At 52.0% G+C, this 20,489-nt stretch overlaps 1 protein-coding gene across 1 annotated transcript in view; it reads left to right on the forward strand.

Annotated features, from left to right (window-relative positions):
* ASTN2 (astrotactin 2) overlaps positions 1-20,489 on the forward strand; it is a gene marked incomplete at both ends in the record, with an annotated part of 317,285 nt that overhangs the window by 90,098 nt on the left and 206,698 nt on the right. The window contains 2 exons of the mRNA XM_082295214.1: positions 5,798-5,947; positions 12,915-13,022. Of these exons, the coding sequence (XP_082151340.1) occupies positions 5,798-5,947; positions 12,915-13,022 (258 nt within the window). The remainder of the gene's footprint in view (positions 1-5,797; positions 5,948-12,914; positions 13,023-20,489) is intronic.

Consider the following 20,489-nt stretch of genomic DNA (forward strand, 5'->3'; position numbering starts at 1 on the left):
GTAATGCAACCAGCAGCTTTCCCATGTTTCTTGGACACAGTGGCTGCACGTGGCATTTGCCATGGACTGCTGGAGGTCAGGGGACCAAAGGGGACAGGCTGTCCTGCTCCAGAGAGGTTTGGTGGCTGGAGAAACACACGGAGAAGTGAAGTTCCCAGTGTTCCTCCTGCCTTTGCCATACTCCCTGTGCTCTGTGGCAGGATGTCGCTCTCCAGTTGTGTTTTCCTCTGAGTACCTGCGAAGCTGTTGTACAAATCTCTCCCACTGTCATCACATCAGCATCAGTGTAATTACCTAATTTTATGCTGCTAAAGCTCTGTGCTTTGTGGAGCTCGGTACCTTCAGGGTGGCACTGTAAAATCAGTCCACATCCCAGTCTCAGAACAAACACCCTTAGTTATTTCATGCTTCAAAAAGCAACAAACACCCATTATTTAGAGCTGGTGAGAAATCAGGGTTTCCACCATGTGGAAAACTTCCAGTATTGTGAAATGTATGCTCGTTCCAAACAGGATCGGAAAGTCAATTTCTTGAAATACTTTGTAGAACAGAAATTTCTGAAATATTGATCTAGAAACATCAAAATGAGCTTGCTGAATATCAGGGGGTTGATTTGGAGGAAACAATTATAGCATTATTAAACTGTGTTGCACGTGCCTGGTGTTCCCCTGGCGTGCTGGGGACGTGATGATGTATTAGACCTTTAGAGCCCACGTCAGGGGTTCCCAGGAGAGTCCCTGGGCCTGTACCTAGAAAAAGCAGATTATTTGAAAGATACTGGAAGTAGTCAGTGAAAGGGCAGGAGAGTCTTCGAGAAGAGCCAGTGTCTGAGGTGAGGGGGCTGCATCCTACAAGTGGCCATGCAGGTCAGGAGGTAAAAACTCCCCTGACCTTGACTTCTAATTGCACCCAAACTTTTCCCATTTAATCCTTGATTGAGTTTGTCTTGTTGCAGAAAGCTCAGTCGAGCAGCTCTTGAGATGCTCTGGAGTTATTCCTCTCCCTAAAACTCTGGGAGCGTTGTGGCCACTGTTAATACTGAGGGATCGATAACTTGCCTTCTGACAGCCAGAAATCAGAGAGAAGGATGGGAAAGCCACATACTTAAAAAGCTGTATTTTATAGAAATATGTTTTAGTCCATCCCTCACATGGGAAGCTCTGATAGAAGCTGCCATTGCCTTGCCAGTTGCCTTCCTGCAGCTGCGGGAGTGCAAGTGTTCTGTGAAGAGAGCAGGGATGGTTGTGTCTCCAGGAAAAGAACCTTTAAGCCAGACACCAAAGTCTTCGAGGCTCAGGAAGCTGGCACCTTTGCAGACCTTAAACCTCACCATTCTGTTTTAATAAGATGCAAACCCCAAGCTGTAGGACTACTCAGCTCTCCCACCACCCAATGGCAGAACCGGGTTTGAGCCTGGTTTGGGGAGAAGCTGCTCCACCGGGGTCCTCAAGGCCATGTCTGAAGACTAAAACACCTCAGCAAAGCTGAGAGCTTTTTTCCAAGAGCTGTGGGGTATTTCCATCACTGCCTGACTTTGCTGGCTGGGAACAGGTTGCATAGTCAAAGGGTTTTGTAGTGCCTTGAGAATGTCTTGGAGACAGCATCCAAGGGCAACTGGTGGGGGGTCACAAATAGTTCATCTCTCAAAGAGGATTTGTGGGTGGTTGCACTGATCCAGGTCTGGGACTCTGATATGGGGAATCCCTCTGGGGATGGTGAGATCCTTGTTGTGGCATCTCCCCAGAACAGCCCCCCACACCCATCCTGTGAGTCTGGGAGGCTGCAGCTCTCCTGGCTGTGCTGGGAGCCCTGCAAAGGCTGGAAAGAAAGCTGCTGCTTCCCATCTCCATTGCAATGTATTTTTACCCAAACATTGCTCATATTGTTCAGTTGATGACTACTTTTTTTGTTGTTGTTGTTGTAATTTTTAAGCCAAACAACATATTTTCCCACTGCAATTTGTGCCAGCAGAAAGGAAGGAGGAGAGAACGGCTCGGGGTAGGAATTGTTTTGTGGGAGATGCACACATGAATAGGGGAGCCATAAGGAGAGCAAATGGCTTTTCAAATAGAATATGGGGGTGGACAGGAGGGAGGTGTTCGTCAGGAATGTGTGCTGTGCTTTGCAAAGGTAGGGTGACCTTCAGCTGTGTCCTCAAAGAGCTGCTGGAGAGGGAAGCTGACTTTGTGGAGGCCGGAGAGCCTCGTGATTCCCCTGCTCCAGCCTGCTCCTGGCGTGGTTGTGCTGCTGAAGGCTTGGCTGTGGAACAGGGGGAGATGGAGATGGTAGTGTTGTGCCAAATCTCGGGGTGGATCTCACCACCTCTGCCAGGCTGGAGAATCTCTCAGCGCGGTGACGAAGATGTGAGCTCAGTAGCCCGGGGGGATTTATCCTGGAAACCGAGGAGGGGAGAGAAGGCGTTTGGCAAGCTCTGCTCGAGGGGAGGACAGTCCTGTCGCCTCTGAGATGTGTCACGTTTGGCCAGCGCTGGGAGGAGCTGGTGCCTGGGCACTGCCGATGTGGCTGTGTCGTGCCGGGGAGGGGAGCAGCGTGTGGGTGCTGTGGAGGTGCCAGGAGCAGCTGGCTGAGCCCGTGTGTGACACAGGCAGCCCACGGGGGCTTGCAGGAGTGTGTAGATTAGAATAGTTCAGTTGGACGTGATCTACAAGGATCATCTAATCCGACCGCCTGACCGATTCACGGCTGGCCTGTAGTTAAAGCAAGTTACTAAGGCCACTGTCTACCCCACAGTAGTGCTTCTTCTCATCCTTTTCTGACCACTTAAAACCTCCGAGGGCTGCTGTGGGAAGGCCCAGATAGCAGTTTTGTTTGCAGTGGACTGTCTCTCGTGGATGCGCTGAACAGCCCAGCAAGTGCTGTCTCATTCTGTTATGGTGCAGTGGTCTCTTCTCTCTCTCTTTTGGCACTGCTGGCAGTGCATGAAGGGCTCTCCCTTCATCCTTCACCCCTCATGCTCACACAGTTGAAGCTCTGCTATCTTTCATTTGTCACTGAGGGTTTTCTCTGTGCTGTCCACCCATGCCAAACTCCGCCTGCTGAGATCATGTCAACAAGGGTCTTTTCTCATTTCTCATTTTCCCCACTTTCTCTTTTTTTTTAATTTTCCCTTCCCTTCCCTTCCCTTCCCTTCCCTTCCCTTCCCTTCCCTTCCCTTCCCTTCCCTTCCCTTCCCTTCCCTTCCCTTCCCTTCCCTTTTTTTTTTCTTCTTTTTCCCCCCTGCTTTACTTTTCTCTCATCCCTCCTGCTTCCCTTTCCCATTTCCTTTCTCCAAACCCCTGAGCTCAGGGGCACAGAGAAGCCAACGATGTGCTGGCACACCTGAGCTGTGCAGAGCAGTGAGATGCACCAGTTCCTTGCTCCCAATTCCTGCAGTATTTGCAGCATCATCCCAAACAGCCTGTGGCCAAGGGACCCCCCTTCCTCCCCACTGCCCCCCTCTTGGCGCTTGCTCCACTGACAGGCGGGGGAGCAGCTGCCGTGGGGTGGCTGTGCCAGCGTGGTGGCCAGATGGGTACAATCACCACGGTCCCATCAGCCAAGCAGGGGCCATGAGACTGCTGTGACCTCGCTGCTCGCTGCAGGCATGGTCCCCTCCTCCTCCTCCTCCTCCCTCCGTGCTCTCCTCCTGGCCTCCTTTCGGTAAATAAGCCTCAGCTGTGCGAGCCACTCCAGAGCTCCCTGCTCCACCTCCGTTGAGTCCTGTATCACACAGCCCCAAGGTCTGGATAACTCTCCATCTGTTCAGGGGAGGCCCTGCCACACGTGCTCCCGGGCGAGGGAGCTGCGGGGTTGGGCTTCCCCCTGCGAACACGGCAGCAGGAGGCTGAGCCACCCCGGTGCTGCCACAGCATCCTTCCCTGGCACCTCGGGTGGGATGTGTGCTGTGGGGATGGGACTGGATGCTCTTTGGAGACCTTTCCCTGCTCTGGATATATTTTTTCTTCACATGATGCTGCCTGCTGGGGCATCTGACACTGCAGGATTCGGCTGCACCTGCTGTAAATGTCGGGGGCTTTGGGGAGCTCTGTCTTTGATCTGTGGTTCCAGGGGGAGCCTGGTACTGGAAAATTCAAAGGTGTAACACAGCTGGTCCCTTAGCTCCCTCCCTTTCTGGAGCTTTCCTGAAATGGTTCCCACTGTTGGTGCTGAGCTCAGGCAGGGGGTTTGACCCTTGTTTCTCTGTTGCCTGGTGTGGCTGGATGGATGGATGCTCTCCCTCTGTCTTGCAGTACGGCAGTGCTGGGTTGTGGGATCCCTTCCCGAGCCCTCCTGATCTGCTCTCTGGTTCTCCCTCTCCCAATGGCCCCAGCAGATTTCAGATCCATTTCTGGAGCCCAGAGGGGTAGGAAAGCACCCTGGGGAGGCTGAGGACATCACCTCATCACCTGTGGGATTTAGGGAGAAGGGAGAGGACCTGCTCCATGGCCTGGTGTGGCACTGGGTGCTGAGGGCTCTCTGCTGCCTGCAGCATGGCTGGATGTTGGGCAGTCTGCTGCAGACTCCGTGTTTAGGTGAAATCCTTGCCTAGAACTGCAAATCCTCATCCTGCACAGCCAGCTTCTGTTCCAGCTGAGCTCTAAATTCCCTGCACCACACTGGGAAGGGAATTGGTGTCCGTGGTGCAGAGCAGTTCTGTATCCTGAGCTTGCTGGGTGCCTGAGGAGCATTGTGCACGTCTGATGTCTCTGGATCCAGGAGCTGTGGGGTGCTACACCAGCCCATAGTTCCTGGCAGCCTGGGAGCTCCAGGGTGCTCACTTATCCCTTCTGCAAGTGGGTATGGGGTGGCTGTAGGACCTGGGATCCCTGCCATCTCCACACAGCCATGCTGCAGGCAGGAAGAGCTTCTGCAGCACCTTGAGGAGACTTTGTGACTCCGGAAATGGACATAGGACACAGGTTATGTTCTGCTAATGGGTTTATTTAAGGAGCTGACAGAGGCCGAACCAGTGTTGCACCTGGGAGACCTCCATGTCCTGCAGGACGGGCCTTTTGATCCCAAATCTCATCTTTGCTTTTTGTGGGTGGTTTCATGGTTTCCTGGTACTGCCCCTTGTGCAGGTGGGTAGGGAGCTTCATCGGAAGTTCTGGGGGAATTTTGTGGCATTACAGAATTGAGGGGGTGTGAGAGCAAGGAGAGGAGTTGCTTAAATGTCAGCATGATGTGGCACATGCCGTGGGGCATTGCAGGAAGTTGTTTCCTGACCTCAGGTGCTGCATCCAAGCACGTGAGTGCAGCCTCTGGGAGACCCCAAGGAATCCTGCTGCTGCTCAGAGCATTCCTGGGCCAGCTGCATTTTGCCTGACTCCCACCCCAGCCTTCCCATCCTTCCATAAGCCCAAACTCACCTGTTGGGGAGTTCCTGCTGCCCTAAAAGACTGCCGAGGTTTGGGTTCAATTCTGAGCTTCTGGTGTAGAGTTAAACCCGACCCAAAGCCAGCTCGGTGCCCTGTTGTATGATTTGAACCTTTCAGGCTGTAACTTGGGTAAGGACATGATGCTTTCAAGAGCACATGGGGGAGAGGCAAGGAATAATCCAAAATGCTGGAAAGCAGGGTAGAAAAGGCAATTTCTGTAAACTCGTAATTTTCTAGTTTCTGTGGCTTTGGTACGATCAGAAAAGTGCTGGATGGGTCCCTGGGTGACCCCGGAGGGTGTTGGCAGAGCTCCTGCCCCAGGACTCGACTCCGGCTTACACAAGGAAAGGATTTTATGGGCAGCGGGGACACGGTGACCCAGCTCTTTTCTAACCACAGCCCCTCTGCTGGTGTTGCAGCTCCCGAGGTGACGCAGGAGACGGTGGAGTCCCTGATGCAGAAGTTCAAGGAGAGCTTCCGCACCAACACGCCCATCGAGATCGGGCAGCTGCAGCCCGCGCTGCGCAGCACCTCCGTGGGCAGACGGAAACGCCGCAGCCGGCCCCGAGGTAGGTGGCCATGGCCAGAGGAACTTGGCTGGGGAGGAAGGTGGGAGCCTCCTCACCCTCGCTGCTGGGCGTGGGGACACCAGAGCTCCTCTGTGGTGGGGTGAGAGAGGGACAAACCCCATGCAGCATCCGCTGGGTGGTCTGGTGGAGGTGCCCGTGAGTTGTGTCACGTCGTGTCCCCTCCAAGGGATTCTGCTGCAAGCCCAGAGTCCCTGTCAGCTGCCCCAGCTAACTGAGGTGGGAGTGAATCACAGTTTCGTGTCAAGTTTTCGTTGCATGAAGGGGTGAAATTCATTTTGGCTGTAACTCACATCACTGGAACCTCTCTTCTTTCCGCTTTCCCAGTGCTTAGGGGCTTTAGGAGCTACACAGAGGGTGGGAGCAGCATTCATGGATCTAAAGGCTGTACCACAAAAAGGCTGTACCACGCTAAAGGCTGTGCCAAGGGTTTGGGTCCAGATTTCCATCTGTGGAGGAGGAGGAGACAGCAGATCCCTTCAGGGATGATGGGGATGAAGGTCCCTTGGCCATGATCTGCCCAGTGCACTGAGGGTCTTTGTGTCAGCTCTGGGAGCTGGGAAGGAAATGCTTTTCTTTCTGTTTACTGTTGGTTTTGTTTTTCATTTATTTATGAGTCTGAAATGTGATCTTTTATTCCTGATACATTTTCCTGTGATACAGGCCTGGAGAGGACTTTTTTTTATTATAGCTTTGCCCATAAATTATTTACTCAGTGTGAAGAAAATGTTCTGACTCTTTAACTGGTTTAAATTATTTGGTTTGTTTTCTAGTAGTTATTCAAATATATGTCTCTGGATTTTAGTGTGGGCGTGGGTGCTCTGGGGTCCATGGGGACTGTCAGGGAAAGTTTCCCTGATTCCCTGCTCCAGCCTCATTTTTTTTTTGGTGTGTTTTTATTTCATTTTTGAACTGCCTGAAGGTAAGAGGCTTTTTGGTCACTAATGGAACAAGTCAGTTAATCCTTGCAGCTGAGCTTCGGAGGAGACACAGTCCCCAGCTGCAGGCAGAGCCTCTGGCTGTGTGGGAGCACAGCGTGGCCCCGAGCCAGCCCAGCCTGTCCCCAGTCTCTGGAGACACCCCCACCGCATTTCCCACCTCCCCAGGATTCCTCTGCATGTTAGTGACCACGGGAACAGTCAGTGGATATCAGGACAAGAGCATCCTTGGTCTCTCTCCATCTCTCCCCACTGGTTTCCTCAGTATGAGAACATGCGATTGCTTTGTACCCAGTGAGCAATGAGGAGCCCGAGGTAGAATGTACCCTGAGGGCTTCAGGAGGGAACTCTGACTCCCAGTGTCCCCAGCCACAGGCATCCCTCACCAGCACACCCTAAAAAAGAGATTTCAAGCTCTCAGTGGTCAGAAATCCCCAAAAAGCCAGGCAGTCCCAACATCTCCAGTGGAGACCTCGCTCCCCACAGCCCCATCCCACCCATCCTCTTTTCCTCTTAATTTGTCTTTTTTGCTTGTAGAGGTGGTGGCTGGGTGCTGCTGCTGAGCTGATCCATGCCTTTCCCTGCCCATTCCCTGGCCTCTCCTGTGCCAGAGGTTTTGTTTTCACAGCCTGTGGTTACCTGTGCCTCCGGCAGGCGAGTGGCTGGAGTGCGAACAGCCCTCCAGGGTAAAGAATGATACCACAACTCAGGATGTTTACATTTTCCATCCAATTGCAAACATAAACTCTTTGCCTCATTAATCCATTGCAATCCACAAGACTTTTTTTTCCTCCCCCTAAATGAAATTGTCCATTTGGGATACATTCATTTCCTCCTAACGGCCGCGTGACAGTTCTGCTGATGGAGTTTGCATCCAACTTTGTTTCTGGGTAGTGACAAGTCAGCCTGATGGATGCATGTGTGTAATTATTTTCTTGTGGTTTGATTTAATTAATGTTTAACCTCATCAAAGCCCTACAGCTGGAGTGCTGTCCCTGCAGGAACTGCACACAGCAGAAGGATTTCCTCCTCTTCGGAAAGGCTCTGAAAGGGTTTCTGAGTGCTACTCCTTCAGAAGGGTGGGATAAACCATCCAAGCCAGAGAACAACCCAACCCTCAGTCCAAGGGAAACAAATCTGGGATAAACTTTGCCTTGCTTCGCTTCTCTGCTCTGAGTGTGCTTAAGCTGCTGCCCATCGCTCCTCATTAAATCTGATTCTGCCCTGAGTGTTTCCAGCAGCGCTGGGAAAGGTGCTGTTCTCCCAAGTAGATCGACTTTAAAAAAACCCACCAAACCACAGCACCCTCTCTATTTACTGTGCCATATAACTTTATTTCGTCTAATGCCTCTTTCATACAACCTTTCTCCCTAAGCACTTCTATGGAGTGAAGCACATTCAGAGCTTATAAATAATTGAGGGAGAGCGAGGATGGAGAGAGCCGAGTGTGGGAGGGGTGGGCTGGAAGGAAGAGGTCTCCGCTGGGGGCTGGCAGCACCGGAGGGAAGGATGCTGCATTCCAGAGTGTTTATTGATCCTGAAATGCAGCCCCGGAGCATCCCAACCTGGCTGCCCCAGAACCGGGCAGCGATGCCCCGGGGAGAGGCAGCGGGGCAGGGACTGAGGGTGTGGCTTTGGCTGATGGACCATCCTGTGTGCCCAGCCCCGGGGCTGGGAGGTGGCCTCGGGGGTGGCCGGTGTGCGCAGAGAGGGGGTCTGGTGCCCTCTCCTGGGGCAGGGCTTTAAAAACACTCTGGATTTGGGAAGAACTAACCCATAATGGTCCTTCCCTTGAGACAGGATGTGCTGTTCATCGGGCTGTGCTGCTTACTGGGGCTGCGGTTCCCGTGGTTTGGAGGTCTTGGCTGTGCCCTGAGTTACCCAAAGCTCCCTGAGGGAGGAGAGCTGAGGCTCAGCTGGGCTCATCCATGGTCCCTGCTTTTGCCAGGACACCTCTGCTTCCACCTTGCCCTTTCTGACTGTCCTGTGGTACCTGTGGAGCATTTTGCTGGTGAGGCTTTTCTGGGGTTCACCTGGGACCTTTCACTGCACCCAAGTCAAAACATCACGTCCAGCTCTTTGAGTTGGTCCTTGGTGAAATAAAACCCTTCAGGCTGTGCAAGGGCTGCTGTCTGGGATCAGCATGGTCCCAGTTTTTCACAGTGGAGCTGTCACCTGGTTGTTGCACCGCCTGCACTGGTGGGGTGTTCTGGGTAGAGACAGAAGGAAAAGGGAGATCACTGAGGAGGAAGAGTTTTCCTCAGGTGAAGCCAGTATGTGTGAACATACCCCTGCCACAAGGCACTTAGTTTTAAAGGGCGTTTTATCTTTATTCTGTTTGTTTGTTGTTGGCTTGTTTTTTTTTTTTTTGGGGGGGAGGGGGAGGTTGACTGGGTAAGTTTCAGAAGAAAACGTTTGTGTATTGTTTTTCTTCCTCCTTAAATCTGCATCTAATTTACCTTTCTCTGACCACATTTGGGTTGGGTTTTTCTTTTTTTTTTTCCAGTTGTCTGGTGCTCTTCTCGGGGTTAAATTAATTAAACTGAAAATTTCCACTTTGCTAATTGCATTGCCCTGCCAGCTCTTAGTGCATGGACCTTGCTGCTGTGCTGGGGAGGGCATTCCTCATCCAGTTTTTACTGGGAAGCCTGGGAGCAGAGGGGCTTGCTGAACACCCAGCAGGCAGCATTGCCTGGGGTGAGTGAGCATGGAGTGGGGTGAACCCAACATGGTCGATGAGAGAAATGGTGGGTCTTGAATTCTGTGATATGTACAGGTGTTTGCCTTTTTCTGGAGGAAAAAGATGCAGAAAATCCTTTTTCCATTGATAGTGGCTGCAGGGCAGAGGGATGCACAAAGATGTCACCCAAGGTGGCACTGCTGGGGACAAAACCAAGCTCCCACTTCTATTATAACATCCAACTTGGAGGGATTAAGTGTCTGAGGTCAGCTTGGTCTCAGATAGGAGTTATCCAAATAGCTGCTGTCACTTATTTCTTTATTTTAACTCTGTTTTGATTCCTTTTACGTCTATAGTTCTTTCCTTGAGATATTCTGTGACCTTCTGGCTTCGGGGAAAGGATTAAAAATGTCATGTTTGCTTTTTATTTCCTCTGTAATGACAAAAACCTCACTTTTAAAAACATACACATGGCTTCAGCTGACAAAAAGTCTTTGGGGATAAATCTGATTCCTGAATTTTATTTCTTTATCCCCACTCAGCATTAACGGGACCATCTTTAATTGCACAATAACGAGGTGTTTGCCTTGGCACCCCGCCTTGCTCCCCACTAAATTAATGCTGCACTCGGAACAAGCGCCCTACCCTGGCGCCTGGCTGAGCTGAGATCTATTTGAAGGGATTAACGAGCTTGTAAATCTGCAAACAGGATTAGAAACAAGAGCATCTTCCTTGAGCTCCCCTTCCCTGCCTGCCTCCTGCCCCACTGCCTGGCGAATGAGCTGGGCAGAAGATGGGGGGTGAGGAAGAGGAGCTCTGTTTTTCTCCAGTCTCAAAAGCAGGAGTAAACTGGGTGTAAAGAGGGTGTACGTCCCTGTGGGAGCTGCTGGAGAGAGTTGCCAGTGCATTACAGGTACCCAGCTCTGAGAAGCTGCTGTTCCCCTGTTCTCTGCCTTTTAAGCATCTTATTCCAATTTGTAACCGATGGCAGTGATTAGGATCTTTTTGTTTTCTGATACTTGGTGGTTTTCTCCCTGTTTCTGGAGAAAAGGGAATGCTGACCAGGCAGGACTGCTTAGCTTTATCTGGGTGCTGTCCTTGTTCATCAGTAATTGCACATGGGTGCTCTCTGCCATGAGTGTCCTCGGCCCCATCGTGATTATCGTCAGCCCCATGCCCTAGTGAGCAGCCTGTGACCAAGACTGGTTATGGATCTGGAAGAGGAGGCATCTCCCCACTTGTAAATGTCTCACTGGGCTGATTCGATCAGATTTTGGGGCCAGTTAAACATGAGATCAGGTTCATGGCAGGATTACTTGAGGATTAGTGTCCCTGCGTCCTCCAGGTTGTTTCAGCTGGGCCCTAAGATCCTCAGCACCACCACCAAGATGTGCTCCAGCATCCTGGATGGCACGAAGGTGTAAAAGCACATCCCTGGCAGCTGTGTGCGTGCCCCAGGCTGGTGTTTCCTGGCCGACCTCTGGCACTGCATGTTGGGTCAGAGGAGACGTTTCCGCTGCGGGCGGGGGACCTGCGCTGGGTCTCCCAACTCCTGTATTTATACATCCTGCTCAGTGCTGGGTAATCAGAAAATGCAATATCGCTGTCACCAGCTCTCTGAAGACATCCAGCCTGAGTAATTTAACATGTCAGCTCCATCCATCACGGAGACGCAGCCGGCACACAAACGCGGAGCGGCCGGAGGGGGCTGGGCCGGTGGCTGGCGGAGCAGCTGCTGCCTGTGCCAGCTGCCTGGTCACCTCAGTGTGCTCTGACAGCACAGAGAGCGCCACATCGCTGCCTCTGTCCACCCCAGCCATCTGCCTGTGCAAAAGGGGCCAGCTCTGGTGCGTGGGAAGGTGACAGAGGGACGTGCCGTGTCCTACCTGCACAGGCAGCGTCCAGGTCCCTCTGCCGGGCAGGGGCGAGGGCTGTGCTGAGCTCTCAGGAGTGGGGGGACCCTCCCACAGCTGGTGTTTGTCCCCCCAGCCCCGGCCACTGCAGCAGCCCCTGCTCAGTGAGAAGGGGATGTGCAGCAGGGCTGCAGCCCTGGCTGGTTGCCCAAGGGCCTGCCTTAGAAGCCCAGGTTAATTAAGGTTTTCCTCACTCTTGCAAATAAGCCTTACTGGCCTTACCACTCTGCTGTGCCTTTCAAACCCCTTGGTGTGGGTGCATCATGGCACTGGATGTTTTTTGTGGTGTTTGTGGCTAAGGAGGGGCTGATGGTGGGTTATGGTTTGGGGTCTTTAAACCCTCCAGCCCCGCTGTCCAAGCACTGAATGCTGCTGTGTGCAAGCACTGACCCTTCCTGCTGCTTCTAGGAGCAAAGGAGCCAGCAGGGCCTCTTCCTGCCCCGCTGCTGAGACTGCCCTGGAGGGCACTGCTCGGCCAGGTCAGGGCATGGCCAGGGCAGGAGCCACGTGCCGAGCTCCTGGCGTCCTGCTGGCTCCTGCCAGCCACCTCTCATCACTGTGATTAAGGATTTCAGAGGGCAGAAGGCACTGCTCATTTTCTGTTCTTCTGCCAAGAAATGGGGAAATTGTGCTTCTGCCTAGAATAAAAGATTTTTTAAAAACAGTAAAATATTTTAATGGCAGTTTAAAGGGCCACTGTCAACCCCCCAGAGGCCTCTTTGCTTTAAGCTCTGCAAAGATTGAAGGACTTCTGCCAATTAGAGTCTGTGGTGCCTTTTAAGCATCCATCGCTCCTTGGTGGGTCTGGGGAGGAAGCCAGCTGGGTTCCTGCTGCATCCCACACCGTATCCGGAGAGGAGGAGGCCGGGTGAGCCACGGGCCAGCCCTGCTCCTGTCGGTCCTGACCACTGCAGGGTTGTGCTGCTGGCTGCCACAGCAAGCTGGGGGAGCAGATGGGCCAAACTGGGTGCTGAGGGGCAGGAAAGACCCTCAGGCGGGTCCTGGGTGCCTCCCAAGTGCTGTATTCCCCTTGTACCACTTGTCCTTGCTGGGTTTGCTTTGAAGCAAATGCCTGAAATTCACTGCATTTCACCGTGTAGGTGTCCTTGGGGAGAGCAGCTGCCATGCTCGGGAGTTTTCTTTGTAAGTCCCTTGAAATACATTTGTGTTTTTATTTCTGAGGGTAAGAAAGTGTTTTCTTACATCCACCTCACTATAGGCACTGTAGGGTCTTGATTTTTGATGAAACCATGAATGGTAAAAGTTCCTGCTCACTACTGGTGACCCCAAGCAAAGAACCTTAGCAAGGAGTGGGGGTTGCTGGCCCGATCCTGAGCTCTGCTGAGGAGCTCCTGGCTCCACCTGCTCCTGAGCATCCCAGCTGCCAGGGTTGATTTTTTCCTCTCTATTGCCTGCAGGTGGGATCGGGTTTGGACGTGCCAAAGGCAACTCTGGCTCCGAGGCAGACGATGAAACCCAGCTCACCTTCTACACGGAGCAGTATCGGAGCCGGAGGCGAAGCAAAGGTACGAAAGGACGCTGTGACTGCACACTGGTGTCGGAGGAAAGGAAATGGTTGAGCGCCTTGACTGTCCCCATGGGTGGTGGTGTCCAATACTGCCCAAGTCTGAAGGACAGCCACACCAGTCTGTGGCAGTAAGGACATCCCAAGATGTGCTGTTTGTGTCCTGCAGCACCATGCAGGAGCCATAAATCCCATTTCCCAGCGTTGTTGCTGAGGTTCTGGGTTTCTTTGATGGTTTCTAATATCAGTTAGCCTCCACATGCCCTGGCACTTCCCCAAAGCTGCACCAGCAGGGAGTGATTGTGTCTGTCATTGTCCTGGCACCAGCGCAGCTGTCAGGGATGGTTACCTTGGCAATTTCTTGCTCCAGACTCCTGTTTTCTGCCCTTTATTTCCCATGCAAAGCATCCGTTGGATGAAAATTTCCCGGCCTTCCTCTTGGCACAAAGGCAATTAAAAGGAACAAATTCAAAATGAGGGTTGGGGCAGGGATTTGTAGACCCAAGCCCCTTCAGGCTCTTTTGTGAGTTAGAGAAGCTGAGAAACTGAAATATCATCTGCAGTTTGAAATGAGTGTCCTCATTTCCTCTGGTCACATCACGCCGGATCGGTTTTGTTTGGGACTCTCAGCCCGAGCTGTTTGGTAGAGGAGAGGACGAGTTTTGCTGCTGCTGCTACTGGGTTTGAAAAATCACTGTCGGGAAATAACTCCGTTGGGAAGCAATTTAAAAATTGCACAGTGGGTCTGCTCCCTCCATTTGTTTTGTGCACGAAGCCGGGCCTCGGCAGAGCGCAGCAGCCAGATAGATGCTGGTGCCCACCGCAGCAGCACACAGCCCCATTTGTTTCCATGATGAGCCATTCCCATAAATGCTTCCAGTGCGTTTATTTGAATGTGAAATCACCTCAACACCTCTGATCAGCTCGGTGGTTTGCACATGGGAATAAACTCACGCATGCACAGGGGTGTGCTGCAGTTGTTCCTGCCCAAAGGCTGGGCCTTCAATTTTACATGTTTGGGTGGGGTTTTTTTTTCTTTCCTTTTTTGGTTTTAGAACCAAAAAAAATCATCTCTGTGTTTAAAATGAGCTTTTGATGAACAGGATGAGAGGATTCATGACTTACTTACCTGTTGCAGTACAAACACAGCTGCGCTCAGGGGAAAATGACAGAATCCCAGAACGGTTTGGGTTTGAAGGGACCTTAAGGCTCGCCTCGTTCCACCCCCTGCCATGGGCAGGGACACCTTCCACTATCCCAGGTTGCTCTAAGCCCAGTCCAACCTGGCCTTGGACTCTTCCAGGGATGGGGCAGCCGCAGCTTCTCTGGGCAACCTGAGCCAGGGCCTGCCCACCCTCACAGCCGAGAATTTATTCCCCATATTCTTCCTAACCCTGCCCTCTGTCAGTTTGAAGCCATTCTGCCTTGTCCTGTCATTCCATGCCCTTCTCCAAAGTCCCTCTCCAGCTCTGTTCAGGTACTGGAAGGCTGCAGTTTAGTCACCCCTAAGCCTTCTCTTCTCCAGGCTGAGCAATCCCAACTCTCTGAGCTTTTCCTCATAGGAAAGGCATTCCATCCCTCTGATCATCTTTGCGCCTGTGTGACAGAAGGAAGGAATTGGTTGTGTTGCAAACAGGGACAAAAGAAACTGTCCCAAAACACTGCTGGTGCAGGGATCAAATATCCCAAGTGCTGGAGCAGCTTTTTCAGTGACTTATTCAGGGATACTGGGCAGGGTGTGACAGCACTTGGGTACTTTGGAAAAGTCACTGAAGTTTGAGGGTTTTCAGCTTTCACCAGGGAAAGGGGTGATAGGGCACAGGGAAGGTATGGAAAACTGTGTTTTAATGAGAGGCAGATAAATCTTTGCAAGGCTGCCTTGATGCCATTCCCCTTGAGGTCAAGTGCTCTGTCAGTCTCTTGAAAAAAGCTCATACTGGATGCCGGGTACAAAGATATTTTTATTGACATCTGTGTTGGTTTTTGGTTGTTGGTTTAAGCTTCCTTGTAGGGCAAGTATAAAGGAACAGATGAATGGGAAGAATTCCTTTCTTTCCCTGTGAATAAGCTGTTGTTCACCTGGGCAGCTTTGATGGCTGGGTTTGAAGGGAACACAGGAGGCAGAGCTGCCTCGCGCCATCGCACAGGGCTGGCTGTTAGATCTGCCTCAGTGTTTGAGCAATGCTGTGAGAACCTGGTTTGTTCATGTTCACTGGGGGCTAACTGAGGGAATTGTCTTGCATAAAGTCCCCATTGTACTTCCCCTCCTGTCTAGATAAATTTGGCCATCGCTGCATCCTTGAAAGGAATTTTCCATTATCCTTTCATTGACTCTCCTCTCCCTCATGGAAGCAAAGCAGTAGCGTAGTGGGAAGTCGTAGTTCCAAACTCATAATTACAAGTTCAGCCAAGATCCATAATTGGACAGGATCGTAACTCTAATAGAGAAGGATGTGTCGTCAGATACAGTTAATTCTTACAGAGATGTTCCCCTATCGATTGCACCAGGCTTGCGTGTCGTTGCAGGTGCCTTCAGATAGTTATCAGGTCCAAGGAGAGGGATTCCTTGGGGTTTCTCTCCTCGGATAAGATTTTGCAGGATTGAGCCTAATTATTTGTACTGTCAAGGCATTGATCCCAGACGATGCGATGGGAAGTTTCCACTTAGGAGGTGTGCAGGTCTGCTTTCCTCTGAGCTTGGTTAGTGGCCTCCTGTGTCTCCTGGAGAAGGAGGACAGCAGGTTCTGCTGTGCTTTGGCAAGGTATGTTAGAGACACATTTGCACAGGACAGTATTGAGCAAGGGAGAGCTTGTTCTGCTTGCTCAGGAGCAGCAGACCCACTGGTACCTGGTTTTCAGGGCAGGAATACATGGAAAAGTAAGAGACAGCACCTTTTGTGGTCCCAGCACGCTGCACCACTCACATTCCCAGCTTCTAGGTCTGTGGGATGCCCTTACGCTGATGTTACTGTGTCTTTGGAAAGTCTCCAGAGAAATTATAGGGGAGTAGAGTGTGAGGAATAAAGCAGAGATCTTCCTGTGGAATCTTGGTCCTTGCTGTTGGGCTCAGCCCCATCTCTGGGATTTGAGCTGGGAGAGGCACTGCTGGCTTATGCCAAGAAGTACTCTGTTCATACCCAAATCTTCAGTGAGACATCCCTTCTCTTCGCCACAGTCCCCTGCCTGTGCTCACACCCTCCACTTCTCTTTGATAGATCAGAGTGAGCTCTGCTCCAGTGGCATGCAGTCTCAAGGGAGCAGGAATCAGGACTGCTTTTCCAAGCGAAACAAGTCCTGAGAGAGGCTGTCAGGCTGTGCACAACTCTGTGCTCAGAGGCTGGAGGGACCCTCAGCTGGGACCAGGGATGGCTGGTTTGCTCCTTCCTGCTCACCCTCAGCACTGACTCCTTGAGGATTTCCAGAAATCAGAATTTCTTGCAACCTGTTTGCGACAGGTTTGCGCGCTCCAAGGCTCTGCTTGCTGTGGGGGCTGGCTCTCCCCTTTCCCGTTCCCCTGGGAGTACCAGGAAATGTGGGCAGCTCCTTGCATGCTGCCTGTGGTGCACAGATGGCTCTTGTCTCCAGGGCTGTCGGTCATCACACCTTCCACCAGCACTGAAGTCTCTGTGAGAGAGAACCTGTCAGTGTTGTAAAGATGTGAATCCACATCCCCCGCTGGCCATCAGGGCGATATCAAAGCTTTGATGCTTAGTTCCTGTCTCTGGAGCAGGGTGGGATGTGTTCAGTTGGATCCTACTCTGAGTTTGAGAGGAAAATATTAGTAGCAAAAATCCCCCTAAACCAAGGAGGCAGAGCCCTGTGCACAAACCCCACTCCTGCTCCATCCCTCTTGCTCTGGGGTGAGGTTTGCCTTGTGCCCAGCAAAATACATTCAGCTGCAGGTCTGACTGTGCAGCCCCGAGTTCCCCTGGTCACTGGCAGCACCTGCCCGATGGTGAGATCAAACAGTGAAAGATGTGGGGGGAAGAAGCAGCACTTTAACTCGAAGGCTGTATCAGGCTCTCTGCCCGTCTCATTAAGGATTCCATGAGTATAATGAGCCCCTCCTTGCTGGAGGGAAGGCACAAGCAAGGCTCCTGCACCTCCCTGTGCTTTCTCAGACCACAGAGCAGCTGCTCTGTAACATAGAAATGTGCAGCAGACGCTCTTCAGCTTCCTGGGTTGGGGGAAACTGAGGCAGGGAAAGCGATGGTGTCATATGGGGACCCTCCGAAGGGCTGAGCCTTGCCAAGCCCATTTGTCTTGGAGACCCACAGACCCTCTGCCCTCCCTTGCACCCTAGTCATTGTCTGAGCCTCTGGGACCTACTGGGAGCCCCTGTATCTGAGCCCCTGGGACCTGCCAGGAGGTCCCCATGAGTGCTGACAAACCCCAGAGTGTGGGGCTGGTGTCGCTCCCCCATCAAGCCGAGGTGAGGTACCGAGCTGCTGGAAACCCAGACACAAAGCAGAGCAGGGGCTGCAAAGGCAGAGGGCTGCTTTTGTTCTTGTGATGGTTGAGATGTGCTGGAGGGCACCCTGTGCAGTGTCCACCCACCCGGGGTGTCCCATGGACTGTCCTCAGCTGCCTGCTGCTCCTCAAGCTGTCTCTGGTATCTGCTTTAGCTCGAGCTGCACCACCCTGAGCCTGCTGCCCCACGCTTGGGTCTGGGATCGCTTCACCCCTCCTGGCATCACCTGTTAAAAGAGGAAGGGGGGACATACCCCACTCTGTTTTCATGCACAGCTGTTGTTCAAGCTCCCCAGCACCCCAGGGAAGGGAGGGCATGGCTTTGGGATGTTCCTCGGCTGAGGTCTCTGTGAACAAGGCACCTGGCTGTTTCCATAGCACGCGGTGATGGGTTTGACAAATTAGCAGAGTTCAATTATGTACCTTGGATTGGTGTCAGCCCCGTGTGCGTGTGTGCTGGGCTGGCTGGCGGAGCCTTCTGAGGGCTGTTAGAGAAATGAGAAGCTGAGCTTTGATCTGCCTCTGTATTTGGTGTTTAAAACAAGGCCTTTTATAAGGCAATATTAGGTATTCGGAGTCTGCTACATATGAGGAAGCTTTGCTTTGATCCTCTCCCATCTCCAGAGGCATCTGGCGCTTATTATTTCATGGGCAACTAAACGAAGTGCAGAATGAAATTTGGGTACTGCTTTCTTTGCTGGTGCCTCTGGCCTCGCTGGAGCTGAGTGAATGCTGCAGGCAGGGCATCCCCCCCAACTCTTCCATACTCCTCAGGGAATTGCCCCCCTGCTCTGCCTTAGGCTTGATTTGCCTTCAGACTGGGGGAGATGCAGTTGGGAATCAAGTGGGAAACAAAAGGTGATAAAACAAACACGTCAATTTGGGCTGCTTCCAGTGACAGGAAGGAAGAATGGGTCTGTCTGTGTCTGGTGCTGTCTGTTTGTACTTGGGGTGCTTCTTTCCTGACAGCCCTGTGTCCATCCACTCCTTGTGTGGTCAGCCCACGGCACAGACAGGTTGGGATTCCTTAAGAGGGGACACAGAGCCCTTAGGATTCCTCAGGATGGGACACAGAGCCATCAGAATTCCTCAGGAAAGGACAGAGAGTCATTAGGATTCCTCAGGAAAGGACACAGAGCTGCTCCCTGCGGGGACAGACGGACAGGTCAGTCTGGGTGGTGCACACCCAGCTGCTTCATGGCACGTGGAGCTGTGCTGCTCTTTGTGAGGCCAGGAAAGAAAAGCCCAGAGGGGACACCCCGGCTCCCATGCGACCTGCAGATCCCCACATCTCAGGGATGAGGTGCCTTCACGATACAAATGTTGTCTTTATGCCCCAGAGCACCAAGGTGCCTCCCTCCAGGGTGCACCCCAGCAGCACAGCCATGCTCACACTGTGATGCCCAGGGCAGTGTGACAGTGGGGGATGCTGCTAATTCCCAACCATTCCCTGCTCTCTGTCATGGATGCTGCTTTTCCAGAGAGCAAACAAACGTGGTGCTTTTGCCTGATGGCTTGTTTTGCCTGCAGAGCAATGAGGCACTGCAACAGCACATGAAACCCATTCGGAGTCCCTCTCCGTCCCTGCTGGACTCCGGTTGTGCAGGGAAGCTGGGCTGGGGTTGCTCCAGCTGCCTCTTTGCTCCCTGAATCGCTGGTGGCTGTAGGTGGGGGGGTGCACTCATGCTCCTGCCTGTGCCAGGGGTACTGAGCTGCTGGAAGCTGGAGCTGGGCAGCACAAGGGTCTGCAGGGAAAGTGGTGGTGGAGCTGCGGTGGCCGCAAGCTCTTTGAGTTCCCTGGACTGCGCTGGAGATAAAAGCTTTTACATCTGTTCCTGGAGGCAGTGCGGGTCTTCCTATTTATTTATTTATTTTCCGATTGTATCTGATACAGCCTCAGCGAGTAATTGAGTGTTTGAGAGTGAAAAATTATCTCTCCGGCTTGGCCCTTATCTTGACAGCAAAGCAGCACTTTTAATTTAATTTTGTTCAGAGCATGTGGGTAACAAATTTCACTAATCGCTCTGCTGTCGCCCTCCGCATGGTAACGAGCCTCTTGTTTCCCAGGAAGCAGAACATAAACACGGAGCTGGATGCAGACAGGAGGAGGGCGAGGGTTGGTGCCGGTTGGAAAATGAAGATGCGTTTTGTTGTGGATTCCTGTGGCACGATGGATTTGTCTCCTGGCTGGAGCAGGAAAGGAGGCAGAGGGTGGTGGATGTCACATTTGTTCCTGTGTGATGCTTGGCTGGGGGGGAAACTGAGGCACGGAGGGATGTGCCCCAACCCTGGGGAGCTGTTGCAGAGCAGAGATTTGTATTCTCATCCTGTTCTGTCAGTTTGCATCTGTTCCAAAAATAATGGATGGAGGGAAAAGATGGTTTGGGACTTTTATTTTTTGGGGTTTTTTTTGATACAGCAGCCCAATTCCTCAATCCCAGCTCTGCCTGCAGGGAGGCAGTGGGACAATGGGCAGCGTGGTGAAGGTCCAGCCAGGATGAGCAACTTGAGTCCTTGGGCATCTCTTGCCACCAGCCCCTGGGATATCTCCTGCCAGGTCCTGAGCCCTCCCCGGCAGCCTGGCCTCTGTCACTGCTCTCTGCTGGTTTCTAAAATCAATTCATCTGTCTGACCAGCCCTCCAGTCGCTGAGCACAATCCTCCCTGGGCTGTGACTCAACACAAACTATTTCATAGATAATGATTACTTTCTTTTTCCTTTTTCCTGTAGGAATAATGTTTTTGCTACACTGTATTGAAAATTGCTTCTCTTCTCCTTAAAAGGAAGCCTTCCACTCAGATTTGCCTTTGTGCTTGTATATTGTAAAATTGGGACTCATTGGGAGTGTAGAACAAAAAAAGATCAGGACTTAATTCCAGGAGAAGTGCTTTCATTGATTTTCATGAAAGAAAATTCCAGTGCAGGCAATATCTACCTTTAAATATGTAACTGTTTCTTTAATGTGATTTTATCTCAACCAATTCAGCACTGAGAACAT

This window comes from Coloeus monedula (genome assembly GCF_965178545.1).
Source record: "Coloeus monedula genome assembly, chromosome: 21".
In the NCBI taxonomy this organism is placed as follows: Eukaryota; Metazoa; Chordata; class Aves; order Passeriformes; family Corvidae; genus Coloeus; species Coloeus monedula.